Source organism: Monodelphis domestica, chromosome 3 (genome assembly GCF_027887165.1).
Source record: "Monodelphis domestica isolate mMonDom1 chromosome 3, mMonDom1.pri, whole genome shotgun sequence".
NCBI lineage: Eukaryota > Metazoa > Chordata > Mammalia > Didelphimorphia > Didelphidae > Monodelphis > Monodelphis domestica.
In genome coordinates, this window is record NC_077229.1 from 315668108 (window position 1) to 315684284 (window position 16177).

General features: G+C 39.8%; 1 protein-coding gene across 4 annotated transcripts in view; it reads left to right on the plus strand.

Moving 5' to 3' along the window:
- MTFR1 (mitochondrial fission regulator 1) overlaps nt 1-6913 on the plus strand; it is a 55896-nt gene extending 48983 nt beyond the window's left edge. For all 4 annotated transcript variants that reach the window (XM_007487054.3, XM_007487053.3, XM_056823984.1 and 1 more), the window contains 4 exons: nt 1166-1401; nt 3725-4007; nt 4512-4680; nt 5237-6913. In XM_007487054.3, the coding sequence (XP_007487116.1) occupies nt 1166-1401; nt 3725-4007; nt 4512-4680; nt 5237-5320 (772 nt within the window). In that variant the 3' untranslated portion in view covers nt 5321-6913. The remainder of the gene's footprint in view (nt 1-1165; nt 1402-3724; nt 4008-4511; nt 4681-5236) is intronic.
- The last annotated feature ends 9264 nt before the right edge of the window (nt 6914-16177 follow it).

The window sequence follows — 16177 nt, forward strand, 5'->3', positions numbered from 1 at the left end:
GGCCAACCTACTTCAGGCCCAGTTAGAGTGTTCCTGGCTATCCACACAAATAGGTGCTCTGAGGATAAGGCATGATTTGTATCACCAACACATGATGAAATTCTCTACCATAGGAACTTGGATGATATGGCTTTTAAAATGGAGAGGATGGATGATCGATCAATCTGAGGCAAGGGTAATAAGAGTCCCTCTGCCTTACCAAAGTTTTGGATATTCCTAAAAGCTCCCACCTCACAGAATTGATCCTTACCTTCCTCACACATATCCCTGTTTGTTTACAATCATACAAGTCTTTGTATTCTTATTGAGATATTTTGTAATAAGTTCCCTGATGGGAAAATTAAAAGTTTCTCTTCACCTCCATCCCACCTCACCCCATCCTAGGGACCAGAGGCGATATGCTCAAATGACTTTTGCTTTGCAAGGGGAAAGTCCCAGATACAAAACAGGGGATGCTAGATACTGGCAGCCAGGCGACTGCTGATGCCCTCTATACTTTAAAGAGTACCTCATTTTCTTTTGGGGCTTTGGAGGCAAACCTTTAAGGGAAGGAGGTGGGGAGAAGTCAGCCCCTCAGTTGAGCCTCAGGTATAGTATCTGACCAAAGAGATGTGTATTGTGAATGTGGATGTTATGAATTCTTAGGAATGCTTGTTCTGGATATTTACAGTAGGAGCATTGACGCCAGGCATTACTGGTAGGGCTGAACCACCCCATGTAGTTAATATTAAATGTGGGTGTGGAAGGGGAGTCTAAAAGCTATCTTGTGCCTAGTAATGGAGGTAGGGGCTGGAGTACTCTGGCACACAAATTCTCCTAATGATCACCCTGTGTGGCCATCAATGGAGGGGTTGGCGATTATTGAGCGTTTAATAAAACTTATACTATTTGGCCAGACAGTCCAGGCCCCTCATGATTGGTATGGGGCTACTGATCTCACCAACAATTTGATTTCTCCAGCTCCGTTGCTGAGCCCAATTTAGGACTGATTTGCTTTTACTAAAGAACTTATTTTCTTTTTTTAGCTCACTATCTCATCCTCTTGTTGCCGCTGTTTGGGGGCCACAGACCTTGGGAGGGCACTTACTGACAATGCATCCTTGTGATCCTGCCTTCCCAAGCCCACGACAACCCGTTTTTGTTTTATCTTTCTGTTTTTTCACAGAACAGAGGTTGGGGCAAAGGAGGCCCCTCCAGATGAACTTCATTTCTTTGGAAAGCCCCCGAACAGACAAGTTTCTTTACCAAACTTCTCCCAGGAGGACCCAGAGCCCAAAGTGACAGTTCTAGCCAATGAGGAAGCTTTGCAGAAGATCAGCGCCCTCGAACTTGAACTGGCTACTCTCCGAGCACAGATTGCCAAAATTGTGACTTTGCAAGAACAGCAGAGTCTTGCTTCAGGTAATTGAGTCTTGAACTTCTTTGCTTTAAACAGATGAAATAGAAACCAGTAGAAGGAAAGTCTGTTGTCTTAGAGTTCACATATTATGATTTGTATCACTGGCTAAAAGGTATTTTGGACATGAGCAGGACTTTGTCAATGCCATTTTAAGCCTGTACCTTCTCTCTTAGAATCAACACTGAGTATTGGTTCCAAGGCAGAAAAGCAAGGAGGGCTAGGTCATTGTGGTTAAGTGACTTGCCCAGAGTCACACAGGTGCCGAAGAGTCTGAGGCCACAGTTGAACCCAAATCGTCTAGTCTCTAAGCTTGGCTCCCAACCCAGCTGCCCCTTGTCAATACCTTTTGATTATACTATTCAGGTCACTAGAACATAATAGATTTGGAGAATTGAGTCTCCATGGAGTCAAAAGAAGTTTACATGAAATAGGACCCCACATATGTGCTAATGTGCCATGTGCTAATAATAATCAATTTTCAGATATCTCATTTGACCCTTACAACAACTCTGGAAGGGTTGTTATAATCTCCATGGTAGACGAGGGTCTCACACCTAGAGGGCACAAGGCCACAGTAGGACTCGGAGGTCTTCCAGACTTCAGGCCCAGTTCCCTCTTCCCTGTTCCATCTAGTTGCCTAGCTAATTCCAAAGAATTTATATGTAATTTGGAGTGTATTCAGAGATATATTCAAAGAGACACATTCTGACACTGAAATTAATTCTCTATGTGCCCGACCTGGCAATAGGGAAAAGTAGAAAAAGTATCAGATGTAGAGCAAAAAGTCTCATGTTCCAGCCCTGCCACTTCTAGCTATGACTTTGGGCAAGTCATTTTAGCTCAGTGAGCCAAGGAACTTTTTTCCCTGTAGCACTAAATTAATGTCTTTGAAATAGAGAGGGATAGAGAGTACCTGCACTGCTTTTAGTCACTTAGTGAAAAAGTGTCCATTGGCAGAGGTGCCACGTATGGCATTCTAATCCCCACTGAGTACTCCATTGACATGTAATATTCTTTACTCTTATACTTTAGAAAATTGCATCAAGGAGGGCAGCTGGGTAGCTCAGTGGATTGAGAGCCAGGCCCAGAGACGGGAGGTCCTAGGTTCAAATCTGACCTCAGACACTTCCCAGCTGTGTGACCCTGGGCAAGTCACTTGACCCCCATTGCCTAGCCCTTACCACTCTTCTGCCTTGGAGCCAATACACAGTATTGACTCCAAGATGGAAGGTAAGAATTAAAAGAAAAAAAGAAAAGAAAGGAAATTGCATCAAGTCAAAGGCACAACCATGGTGAAACCATAGCCCGCATAGGGAATTTCTTTCCACATAACTTAATAGACTTTAACTAATTTGGTGGCTTCTTCTATATGGCTTAATCTCCTGTTCACTTAATGAACTTTGCCCTAGATAACTTTCCCTAGAGTCTTTTGGGTTTTTTAAACCACTTTAAGTTATTGTTTGTTTGGCTTTGCCTCCATCTGCTGGTAGATTAGAAAAACTGCCAAAAATGTGAATTTAAATTGAGAGGTTGTGTGTATGACATGCGTGGCACACCAGCAGCCATTCCTATACCGAAATGTGAGCTTTTGTTACATTGTATGATACAAATCTTAAAGAGAACTTTCTTTTGATTTAAGGAACTTTTTTCCCTGTAGCACTAAATTAATGTCTTACATTCAAATAGTGTAAAAAGCTTAAGTTTATGTATACATGATATCTACTTCAGTTAAATAAATTTAAGGTTAGTCTTATATTTGCTGTATAGATGGATTCCCTTCTACCACCATAATTTTGTTGCATCTTAATGGTTATGATTTGAATGTCTTAACTTGAATCATCAATTTGTCTTTTAAAATTTGTGTAAAAAAAGAATTCACAGTTCATAGTTTAAATGTAAACTACACCATATCGGTATACATTACACATTTGATATTATATGTTTTCAAACAATAAATTTTAAAGGAGTATCTATGTGGAATTAATTGCCATGTAAGTATGGTACAATTTGCCATCGCTATTGGTATGAATCCAAACTTGGAACATTCGAGATCACAAAAGCATCCCTGTACAAACAGGACTTTTCCAGTCTGGAAAGAATTGGATGGAAAACTACTCTAACCTAGATTTGGGTATTTATAACAAAGCAACTGAAACAGCATTTCCACTCATTTGACTAAGATAACAAAAAACATTATGATCTCAGTACTTTGGCACATACCAAGTAAACATTCTTATTGTCAAAAATATTAAAAAAATAAATCTGGAATGTCATGGTTGAGTGTCAAAATAGCATTAACTTTGTTCTGTTTATTTTTTTCTGTAGGTGGCTTAAGTCCCACCACACTTCCAGGTGCCCCTGAATCATCTGCTGCCCCACCACCACCAGTACCTCCCCCACCTCTGCCCCCACCACCGCCACCACCTCCTCTTCCTTCATCAGGACTACACCAAAGTGTATCTGCTATCGATCTGATTAAAGAGAGAAGAGAGAAGAAAACTAGTGCTGGAAAGATTTTGATAGAAAATATCCCAAAGAAACCTGAAGTGCCAAATATGCTAGAAATCCTAAAAGACATGAACAATGTAAAACTTCGGTCTGTGAAAAGGTGAAGATTGAATTATGTACACATGTTGTTCTTTGTCTACCTTTCTCCCTTCCCCCCAGATTTTGCTTCCTTCGATTACACAAAGCACTTAGCTCTTATTATTTAGTTCTTAATAATTTGGTGACCATGCCTTCATGCTTCAATAAGGCTATTCCAGTGAATGGGTCCTCTTAAGAGACTAGGAAGGAGCAACTTCAGATCAAGGTTATTTTAATTTTAAAATAATATTATCTGCACATATTTAAGACAAATCTTTATTGTTATTACTTCACAAAGCAATGAATCAGAGTGTAGTCGTCTGATTAAACCAAAAGAAGACTCAGTGAAGTGCGGCTCTTTGTCCCTTCCTAGACTTCACTTTTTCAGGGCTGCATATAAATTGCCCTTCCTCAGCCAGCATCTTGGATGCAGTGTTCAGAACATAAAGATGGACATGATCTCTCACCAGTGAGTTTGCAGCTCATTAAAATTTGACCTTTTTTTTTTTTTTAAACCATCTTTAAGATCAGAGCAAGACCTAAAACCCAAACCGGTGGACCCTGCCGACCCTGCATCTCTAATTGCAGAAGCTTTGAAAAAGAAATTCGCTTATCGGTACCGAAGTGATAGCCAACCTGAAACAGAGAAATCCATGCCTGCGTCTGAATCAAAGGCCACCTCAGAAACGATGCTGGTAGGTACTGTCTCCTTTCTGGTCAGGGTGCCTTCGTGCATAAAGAGTGATTGAAGGCCTGCCGAGTATTCCTCTTGTCCAAAGGGACCTACAGAGTTCTCAGCCCCTCCGTCTCCTGGCTTATACAATATTACCACCTGCCTTCTGTGTAGCATTTTAGCACTTTCTCACTTACCACATACACAAATTCAGAAGCCTTGTATGGCATGTTCTTTTTTAGTGGGACAGATACTAATGCCACGGGAATGTAGAGGAAGGAGAAGTCACTTGGCCGGAATGATTAGGGATGGTTTCATGGAGATGATATTTGAATAATTTGGGTATGGCATTAGGGACATCTGTTTTCAGGGAGTATTTTGTTTCTCAGGATAGGCCCTTTTGCGTTCACAATGCTAACTTCTTAAATTAAGATTTTGATATTATTATTAATAGTTATTTGAACATTTATTCCAGAAATATTTACCAGTAGTCAAATGTAATATGTGATATGGAGGATAAATTATTGCTGTTATTGAACTATAATAATCCTTTAATAATCCTGTCTGTTTCTTTTCAGTTTGGACCACACATGTTGAAGTCTACAGGAAAAATGAAGTCTTTAATTGAAAATGTCTCACATTCCCAAGTCAACACTAAGTAGAAGGAAAAGACTATTTTGTTGAACTGTTGTTTAGTTAGAGTTAAATAAGGCTGGTAGAAATCAACATTATTTAGTAAATCCTTTTATGTTCAGTGGCTGCCTGTGAAACCAAAAAGTAAATTAAACCGTGACAAAAGCACTATTTTCCCCTTTCTGAAAGATGGTCTGTGGAGCCACTCATGGAATGTATGGATTCCGACAAGTTTTAATGTATCCAAGTTGCTTGGGTTCAAATTGTCCATGCTTTAAAAAAAGAAGTTTAGATTTCAGAACATTTGTGGATATTGCTCTGAGGTTTTAATTCCTAAACACTAATTTATCTGTACAAATGTTTTATTTGCATGTATTTGACAGATTTAAAACAGTTTGTGATGATGGCAATGAAGTACTGTTAAGTTATCTTCATTCATATTAAATATTAATTTTGTCTACAATGATGGAACAGCTGGTATAACATAAGTTGTTGCAGTGAAACATTTAATTTGAGATTTGAATCTTCTTGCCTGGAAAAGAGATCCAGTTTACTTAGAACTCTCATTCTTCTCTCATGCTTGTTGGGAGTTAGAGGTCAGAAAGTAGCAAGAAGACAGCTTACTGCTGAAATGTGTCAAAATGCTCATTTTTGAAGTTGAAGTGGATGACCTTGAAGGCTTCTTTTGTCTCAGTGCCACCCAGTACCAAGTGAAAAAGATGCCAGAGAAAGCAAGGAATCAAGTTAGCTTATGACAGAGAATCTTTTTGTTTGGAAAGACCAGAATGCATTGTTGTATTGTTTTCCCCTTTTGATGGCTCATTGTTCAGTAAATAATTCTGAAATGTCCACACAATGGAGGATTTTTAAAAAAAAAATGTAAATTTCACAAATCCTTGTAAAAATGTATGATGCTTGAGTGTTTCAGAAAGTGTTTGGTTGTTAGTGAACTTAGTAGATGGGTAAGGAGTTGTCGAATCTAGCAGGAAGGGAAGTAACTTCCCATGTAAATTGGTGTATAATTGGTCACTGTGCTGTTTCCTAGGACAATATCAAAAAGCAGAAATCCCTGATATTAAAGTTAAATACTTTCTGCACTTTTAAGATACATTTCCTACTCACAGCCCTTGACATCTGTAATAGCTCCAATAGTGCTATCTGTCTCAACTTGACAAACTCAGCTGGAGTCAATGCCTAAAAAATCTTCAACCATGACTTTTTTATTCATTGAAGTTAAAATTCTAATCTCCTAGGGAAGATCCTGCACTTCTTTGGGCGGGGGGAGGTGGTGGAAGGGAGTTTTCATTTTTAAATTATTTTAAAATGGGCAATGGCCTCCTATAAAGAAAGTTTTGTTAATGTATATGCCATGGTCTTCAAGGGCTTTGATTATTCAGATCTAATTTTGAACTGTAACTACCTAGTTTAATGTGCTGTTAAAGTGCATTTTACAGATGTATCTGTTTTATGTATTTTAAAAGGCCACCCAAAAATTCAGAGCACCTACTATCATAAATATTTTGGCCTTCTGAGAGGTATATATTTGTACTGGTATTGAACTTAGGCCCGTGCCCAGATTTGAAGACATTACTATTTTCAAATAAAGCAAACTGTTTTGTTTCCATCTGGCTGATGTTGATTTTCATTGGTCACCATAGACAAGATTCTTTTGCTTCCGTTACAAATGTAGCTTCTTTCTCTTGGCCATCAGTATTTGAAGTAGAAATACATTCCCTAACATAAGCTATCAGCAGAAGGTACTGTACTTAAATTTAAAATCTCATCCAGTTTTAAATTCCTTAAGAAACCCTAGAAGTTGCCAGCTACATGGTTTAGCTAGATGCTTTCTTGAAACCAGCTTAGTCCTTTGCCACTGATAACTCCCTTTTGTTTCCAGTTTTTCGATTAAAATCCCTTCCCCCAACCAACACACATCTTTATAGCAGCACAATTTTAAAGAGGGGGAAGGGCTTTAGAGATGATTCAGATAATGTTAACTATTGACCATGAGTTCCTCTCTAAATGGACTCTCACCAGCCAGTAGCTCTTCAACATTTTGGTCTCAACACACTTTTACATTCATAAAAATTATTGAGGGTCTTCCCCTTACCAATAATGTTAAACCATTATTTTAGTGTACTAGAAGTTAAAATCTTTGTATTATTATGGAAATAGGTTTCATATTTCAAGAAAATAGGTGGTTTGAGGTAGAGACCCAGGCCTAGAGATGGGAAGTGACTTTAGATACTTCCTAACTGTGTGACCCGGGGCAAGTCATTTAACCCCAGTTGCCCAGCCCTTACAAGCTCTTTTTTTGCCTTGGAACCAATACTCAGTCACAATTCTAAGACAGAAGGTAAGAGTTTCAAGAAAATAAATCTGGCCAAAGGGTATATGCATCATTTAAAATTGTTTCTACCTCTTTTTGAAAAAAAACATAAGGAAACATTTTAAAAAAAGAAAAGACCCTTAAAAGGATTAGGGATCCCCAGAGAGCCAGTAACTTAGATCCTTCAAGAGGAGGAGAAGGAGGATGGAAGCTGGGGGGTGTTTCTGCTGATGGTAGTCCTTGTAGGCTGAGCCTCTGAGGCCAAGGGTCATCCCTGCTCTTCTTTAAGGTAAGACTTGTGTCAACAGGTGTAAAAATGGACTTGAATCCAGGACTTCAATCCCCAGAAGTCCTTGCTCCACTTCCCCAGAATGCCCTCTAATCTCACTGAAACCTCACCTGGGCCGAGACCGAGATGGAGTATTTAACCTGGTTGTGAATAGGCTCTGCCCTTTTTTTTACTTCTGCATCGGAGCACACGCGGCTCTCTAGCAGGCAAGATGTGAGTGGTTGTGAATAGGCTCTCTGGGCCTAGACATATGCTTTTCTTACTTGTGTTTTCTTTATATTTTAATCTTCAATAAACCTCTAAAAATATAATACTCCTTGCAGAGAGAAACTAATTTCTACCTCTATCAGTATCCCCAAAATTTTAATCTTTTCAATTGGCGACCTAACGGGAAAACAAAATACTCTCAATCTTCTGATTCTTTTCTTTACTGATCTTTAGTTCAGCCTTTAATAGCTACTGCCTAGAAATTTTTTTTAAGCCATGTTTCTCCAAGATGCTTTTTTAGAAAACCATCTTGATCAGCTCCTGTCGGCAGCCATCCGCTTCAGACTTTCTTGAGCCCTTCCCTCCCACCAATTCGGCCGCTTCTCCCTGCCTGCGTGTGTTCCTGCCTGCAGCCCCCACTCTGGACCAGTTTGCTGTTTGACCGGATTGCAGCTTACCTGCCCACCCTGGTGTTCTCGCTCACCTGGCCCACCTGATTCAACCTAGATTGCAATCACCTGGTGACCTGCCTGCCCAACCTGCCTAGCCTTGGAGCAGATCACTCATTGCTCAGGACTCATTTCTACCAGCTGGTAACAAACGGGGGTATTGGCTCCCTGTGGGCAGATTGGGCTCCACGTGGGCGGATCGGAGCATAGGAGGGGAGAGACAAGAGGGGAAAGAAGAAAGGTTTTTTCAAGCAGGAACTTAAAAACATAGCTATTTTACAAGGATATCTTTTAATTGCATTGATCCTTTTATTGACTTCACCTGCGTGTCAGGGAAAATATTTAGCTCCCTACAACCATTTAGCTAACTGGGAAAAAAACTCTGCAGCTCAGTGAACTGTGAGCTAGGCCTAGAGATGGGAGGTCTCTGGTTAAAGTCTGGCCTGAGACACTTCATGGCCGTGTGGCCCTGAGCAGATCACTTGGACCTCATTGCTTACCCCTTATCAATTTGCCTTCGGACAATAGACATTTAAATGGATAATTAATAATTAAAAAAAAACACACCTAAGGAACTTTAAAGACTGGAGGCTCTATATTTCAAGGCATTTCAGACTCCAATGGTTTATAAAAAAAAAATCTATTTCTACTGGATTTTGCTATTTGCTTGGTTTAAGGTTTAACTTTGTGATTTTAAGTTCATATATTACTGGATTCAATATTATTCTGTTCATTTAATGTACTGAGTTTTAAAATTCTGTTGCTTTCCCCCTATAACCATATATTGAACAAATATCACTGTAATTAAGCCCATATATGAAAAAACAGTTTTTCTATTTTTGCCTTTGTAAATTGTCACATAGAGGATAGATGGACTTCATCAGAACTGGTTACAATTGCTATAACAACCTTTGGAAAATTTAATGTGCTAAATATCTAAACTGATTTTAAGGGTTTTTAAAATGATTTTGGGAATTTTTTTTTTACAATCTCTGGTTACTTTTGCCCGCCCCTACCACGAGGTAAGGCCCATAGCTGAAGTGAAATACAATTATAACCCCCAACCTTCCCGCATTTCTAAATATGTGAATGGAAGTTGGGGCAGTTAATCTCAGGGCATTGTACCCCTAAAAAAGCCTCCAAAAAAGGAGCATCTCTCATTTATACTCTTCAGCTCACTATTTTCCACCAGAATGATATATAGATTTCTTGATTGTGTTCTAAACCCAAAATGAGTTTTACTTTGTTTAAAAATTGTTTATTACCAAGGTTGAAAGATTTGCTATGATTGTAAAAACTTGTGACAAATATCCATCAATTCATAGGTTTTAAAAATGTCATACAGCAACTTATGTGAAATATGATAGTGTGTTTGTTTGCTATTAAAATTAATTGGGCTATTGAGAATTTGGGGGATATTGATAACTACATATTTGTACTACTGTTCTTTAAAAATGAAAATTGTTACTTTGTTCAATTCATTTGCTTTCACTCACAGTAGATCATGGCCAGGCATGAAGAGGAAATGGATCTCATTTTTGGTGAGAAAGCCTTGTATTCTATGTTTTCTTAGCTGACACAGAGTGTCAATGATTATGAGCTATATTTTTGAAATTTTTAAAGACTTTTATTATATTTTTCTCACATGTGCAATATACTTTTTCAGTTTTTTATTTTTTTCTCTCTCTTTTATATTTCAAGCACATGTTACCAGCATTAAGATTTTCTTTAACTTTTTGATTTTGAAGTACTATAAGTTTAAGATATATTGCTAATGTATGCCCCAAAAGCTTGTGACTATAAAAATGATACCACTAATTATTTAAAAAATTATGGGACTTTGTTTAATGATTCTGTCTGATTTCAGGACAAGATATACACACAAGAGGCATTGCACAGAGCCAAAGAAAAGCCAATCCAGGCTTTTCTTTGGGCAATCCAGATTGATGCACTTCTAAGCCAATGCAAAGGTCTTGAACCTAGTGTGAAGACTCAAGGTTACTGTGTTTATCATTTGTTACAACATAGGCTTTCCTTGTGTCCACACTCACTTTGAAAATACTCACAGACTAGTATCCCCAAACTTGGCTCCTACTTGGCTTCTATAATCTGGTCCCTTCCTTTTCTGCCTTTCATAGTGTGGTACCTTTCTGTGGTCCTGGCTACTGACTGGGTAAATGCATCATTGCTTAGATCATTTTGATTGGTCCCTGATTCAAGGACCTGTTATAGATTTATTTTTCCTTTATTTAGAATTTTACACATAAGACTTTGATAGTCTATATTTTCATCCAGTATTTTCTTTTTTATTTGGATTTTCTGATACCTTTTTAATATCTTTTTCCAATTGATTCATATACCTCATACCTCAGCCATGCATCCCTAAGTGATCCTGTATTTTTCAATCACCCTCTTAATTAGGGAATGTAAAAAATATCATTATTTAAATTGCAAAGTTTAAAATTCCTTTTGAGAAGAATTTTAGGTAAAGAAAGATGCTACCTCTGAATCCAGAAACTGAACTGTTGGAGAAGACACCATGAAGAAGCCTCCAGACCACAAGCTGCACAAGAATGAACTTTGGGTGTGGTTGATTGAATGTTTATTTGTATGTATACTTTCATGCCAAAGGGGACTGCCCCCTAACGGCTTTTTGTCAATGCATCCAGCAATTATTGGTTTTGATTTTTCCCCCTTCTTATCCTCAAATTGTTGTAATGTTTAAGTTGATTATGTTTTCATGATCCTTTTTGGGGAAACTTCTTTCCCCAATTACGATCAAATAGGGAATATAAAAATAGACTTGAATCTGGGACTTCAATCCCCAGAAGTCCTTGCTCCACTTCCCCAGAATGCCCTCTAATCTCACTGAAACCTCACCTGGGCCGAGACCGAGATGGAGTATTTAACCTGGTTGTGAAAAGGCTCTGCCTTTTTTTTTTTTACTTCCGCTTCGGAACACACGCGGCTCTCTATCTAGCAGGCAAGATGTGAATGGTTGTGAATAGGCTCTCTGGGCCTAGACACATGCTTTTCTTACTTGTGTTTTCTTTATATTTTAATCTTCAATAAACCTCTAAAAATATAATACTCCTTGCAGAGAGAAACTAATTTCTACCTCTATCAGTATCCCCAAAATTTTAATCTTTACACAGGGCAAAGGGAACAACTGAGCCTGCTTCCTCCACCTTTTTTTTTTCCCTTAGAATCCTGGAATGCTACAGTGGGCTGGGACAGAGGGCTCCATAACTAGCCTCATTGTAGAACAGTGACAGCTTAGGAAAATGGAGAGGCCCGTGACTTCCAAGGTTAGAGCTGGCCAGAAGTGGAGCTCAGCACCAGTCATGCCCAGAAACAGTAAAAAGATTGACCATCTGGGCAGAGATCCTGGGGGACCCTCTATTAGCACTGGGAGCAGAATGGATGTCAACTGGTAGTTCTGTTGCTCATTTTTCTGTTCTAGGTTGTAGTTCCAGGCCAGAAAAGAGTGGCCAAAGTTAGGAGGGAGCAGGGGTAAACCTATCTAAGGAGTAGAGCAGACCAGGAGGGCAGGGAACAGACCTCCCCATATTATACCACTTTGGAAGCACTGAAAACTTAACAGTAAAAGAAGGACATAGAAGGCAAAAACTCAGGTAAGTCATCTCCCCCTACTCGCTAGAGTTGAGCAGAGTCTAACAGAAACATAAAGTCCAACATCAAGAAGTAGGCTGGGAAAATGAGCTAACAACAAAACTGGACCATAAAAAGCTACTGTGTTGTTGGGAAAACTAACAAGCTCAGAAGACGGTAACTTGACAACATCTACAAGCAAAGCCTCTAAGTTTAAAAAAAAAGTAGATTGGACACAAACCCAAGGATTCCCAGAAAAGAATTTTCTTTCTTTTTAAAGAACAACAACAAAATAAACTTTTTTTAATCAAATAAGAATAGGAGAGGGAAATTTAGAAAAAAATCAAGAGCAATGCAAGAAAATTATGAAAAGAGAATTAATAGTTTGGTAAAAGAGCCACAATTAGGAAATAACTAAAAAACAGAATTGGTCAAATAACAAAAAGAGATACAAAACCATATTGAAGAGGATAACTTCTTAAAAATTCAAATGGATCAAGGGGAAGCTAATGACTCCATGAGATTAAAATACAATAAAATAAAGTCAAAAGACTGAAGAAATGGGGAAAAAAATGGAACTATGTCAGAGGGAAAAACTGGCTTAGAAAATAAATCAAGAAGAGATCATTAAAGAATCACTGAATTCTGGTTTCTAATACCTTTTAACTTCCATTTTATGGGTGAGTTCATTCCATTCACATTCGTGGTTATAACTGTATATTTTCCTCCATTCTATTCTCATATTTATCTTTCTCTCTATAACCCTGTCTCTTCCTCAAGTCTATTTTACTTCTGATCAACACCTCCCCTACTCTACCCTTCCTCTCATCCCCCCCTCCTTTTCTTTTCTCTTAGCCCCTTTCCTTCCAGCTTCTTCTTGGGTAAGATGAATTTCTGTAAATGTTTTATGTGATTGCACATGTAAAATTTACATGAGACAGCTTACCGTCTTGGGATATGGGGGAAGGGGAGAAGAGAATTTAGAATTCTTTTTAAAATGTTGGAAATTATTTTTACATGTAATTGGAGAAAAATAAATTTTTTAAAATTTAAATTTTAAAAAATTTTATAAATTTCTGTGCCCTATTATGTGTATACATATTTTTCCCTTCTTGAACCAGTTCAGATGAGGTATTCTTCCCCCTTCTCCCCTGAACTGTATAAACTTCCTTGTGTGTCTCATTTATGTGAGATAATTTCCCCCATTCTTCCTCTTTCTTCACCCCTCCCATTCTTCTTCTGAAATCATCCTATCATAATAGCCTTACACCAATTCCCTCTATGTAGACTCCCTCTAACTTTCATAATGATGATAAAATTCTTAAGGGTTACAGATATGTCATTTTCCAGATAGGAATAGTAAATAAACTTTGATATCTCATGTTTATATTTTTATGCTTCTTTTGAATATTGTGTATGAATGACAGATATATATGTATCTCTGGTCTTTTCATCAGGAATGCTTATAAGTCCTTTTATTCATTAAATAACCATTTTCCCCTGGTGAGCTTATGCTATTTTTCTTGATGGGTTATTCTTGGTTGTAATCCTAGCCCCTTTGCCTTCAAGAATATGTACTTTAAGAAAACAGGATGGAGGGAAATACATAGTAATCATAACTGTGAATATGAATAGAATGAACTCACCCCCAAAACAGAAACAGATAGCAGAATGGATGGAAACCAGGATCCAACAATCCAAACTCAAACACAATGAACAGAGAGAATTAGGGGCTGGAGCAGAATCTATTATGCTTTAATAGAAGTAAAAAAAGGCAGGAGGAGCAATCATGAAGTTAGACAAAGCAAAAGCAAAAATGTATCTAGTATAGTAGTAGTCTCTCGGTGATCGAGAATGACTATTGTCTTTGTGCAGTTTCATCTACGGTGTACCCTCATGGGGCTTTGGAGTCCAAAGGCTGAGGCGCACAGTTTGTGGCACATGGGGCATGGGACGCCAGTTGTTACGGGAGGTGCGGTTGTGGCCTGGTGTCGGCGTTCACACGCAGCGGCAAGACGTTGACGTCGTTCATCTTCAAAGGTGGTGGCGGCATGGTGAATGTGGGTTCGCCAGCTGCTTCTGTCAGAGGCAGCGAGTTCTAGCTGCTTTGGTGTAATGCTAGCCCACTTCAAGTTGGACTTTAGCTGATCCTTGAATCTTTTCTTTGGTCAGCCTTGTTTCCCGAGTCCAGCTGACAGTTCACCATAGAATGCCTGTCTTGGTATTCACTGTGGGTCCATGCGGATGACGTGTCCAGACCATCGTAGCTGGGTTTCGATGCTGGTGGAGTTGGCTCTGTTGAGGACTTCCTGGTTGGTGATTCGGTTCTGCCATTGGATCCTCATGATGGACCGGAGGGAGCGTTGGTGGAATTGCTCCAGCTGTTTCATGTGCTTCCGGTACAGTGTCCATGTCTCACAACCATACAGGAGCGAGCTGAGGACCACTGCGTTGTACACTTTGAGCTTCATCGCAGTGCTTACACCGCTGTGTTGGAGGACTTTGCAGCGCAGCCGCCCAAGTGCCTGGCTGGCCTTTTGGATCCTGGCATTGATCTCGTGGTCTAGGGACCCGTCATTGGTGATGGTGCTGCCCAGGTACTGAAAGTGTTGACGTTGGAAAGCTGTGTGCCATCGATAGTTATGCACGGCTGGTTCGTTGGCCTCCCTGGTGCAGGTTGGAACAGCACCTCTGTTTTGCTGAGGCTGATAGTCAGGCCAAACAGTTTTGTTGCAGTGGAGAACCTGTCTACAATGGTTTGGAGATGATTTTCTTGGTGGGCCATGAGAGCACAGTCATCTGCAAAGAGAGCTTCCAGGATGAGTCTCTCTGTTGTCTTTGTTTTTGCCATCAGGCGGCGAAGGTCGAATAGTGAGCCATCCAGTCGGTATTTGATGTAGACACCCAGGTCTAGATCCATCACGGCATGTTGTAATCCTTGGGTGAAAAATAGGTTGAATAGTACCGGAGCGAGGACACAGCCTTGTTTCACGCCATTGGAGATGTTGAAGCGATCGGAAGTCTCTCCACCAGATAGGACTTCCCCTGTCATGTTGACATGAAAGAGCTGGATCAGTTTGACGAATTTTGCTGGGCAACCGAACTTGCTAAGGATCACCCACAATGCATCCCTGTTCACTGTGTCGAACGCCTTTGTCAGGTCTATGAAGACAATGTAGAGACTCAGTGATTCAGGCAGGTTCTGCTCTGAAACAGATGACAGAAGTCTGTTGAGTATAACACAGGCGAGGATCTTTCCGTCAGTGGAGAGTAGTGAGATGCCTCTGTAGTTGTCACAGGCTGCTCGTGAGCCTTTGTTCTTGTATAGGGCTACGATGGAGGCATCTCTGAGTTCTGGGGGCATGTCTTCCTCTTCCCATATGCTGGTCAGCACTATGTGGAATGCCTGGAGCGCCTTTCCATTTAAGGCCTTGTACACCTCGGTTGGGATCTCGTCTTTACTGAGTGCCTTGCCTGCACTCATTTGTTTAATGGCTTTTTGGACTTCCTCTATTGAAGGAGGGACGTCAAGTTGTTCAATGCAGCGGTTTTGGGGGATCTGGTCAAGGGTACTTTGGTCGACTGAAGAGGGTCGGTTGAGAAGCTGACTGAAGTGTTCTTTCCACCTGTTGCTGATGCCTTTTTTATCTTTTATGAGAGTGTCACCGTCAGAGGATAGCAAGGGAGTGGTGGTGGGTTTTAATGGCCCATAGACAGTCTTGTGGGCACTGAAAAATTGTAGTTTTTCATATCAGCAAACCACTGGATTTCTTCTGCTTTTTTTTCCCACCATTGGTCTTGCATCTTCCTGATCTCACGCTGTGCTGTGGCTTGAAGAGACTTGAATCTGTCCTTTTTAGGAGCAGAGTTTGGGTTATTTTGCCACTCCATAAAGGCTTCTTCTTGCTCAATAGGTCTTCAATAGCAGTGTTGTTCTCATCAAACCAGTTCTGGTGGTTGTGTTGTTTGGGGCCTAGGACTGCCTTTGATGTTTCCTTCA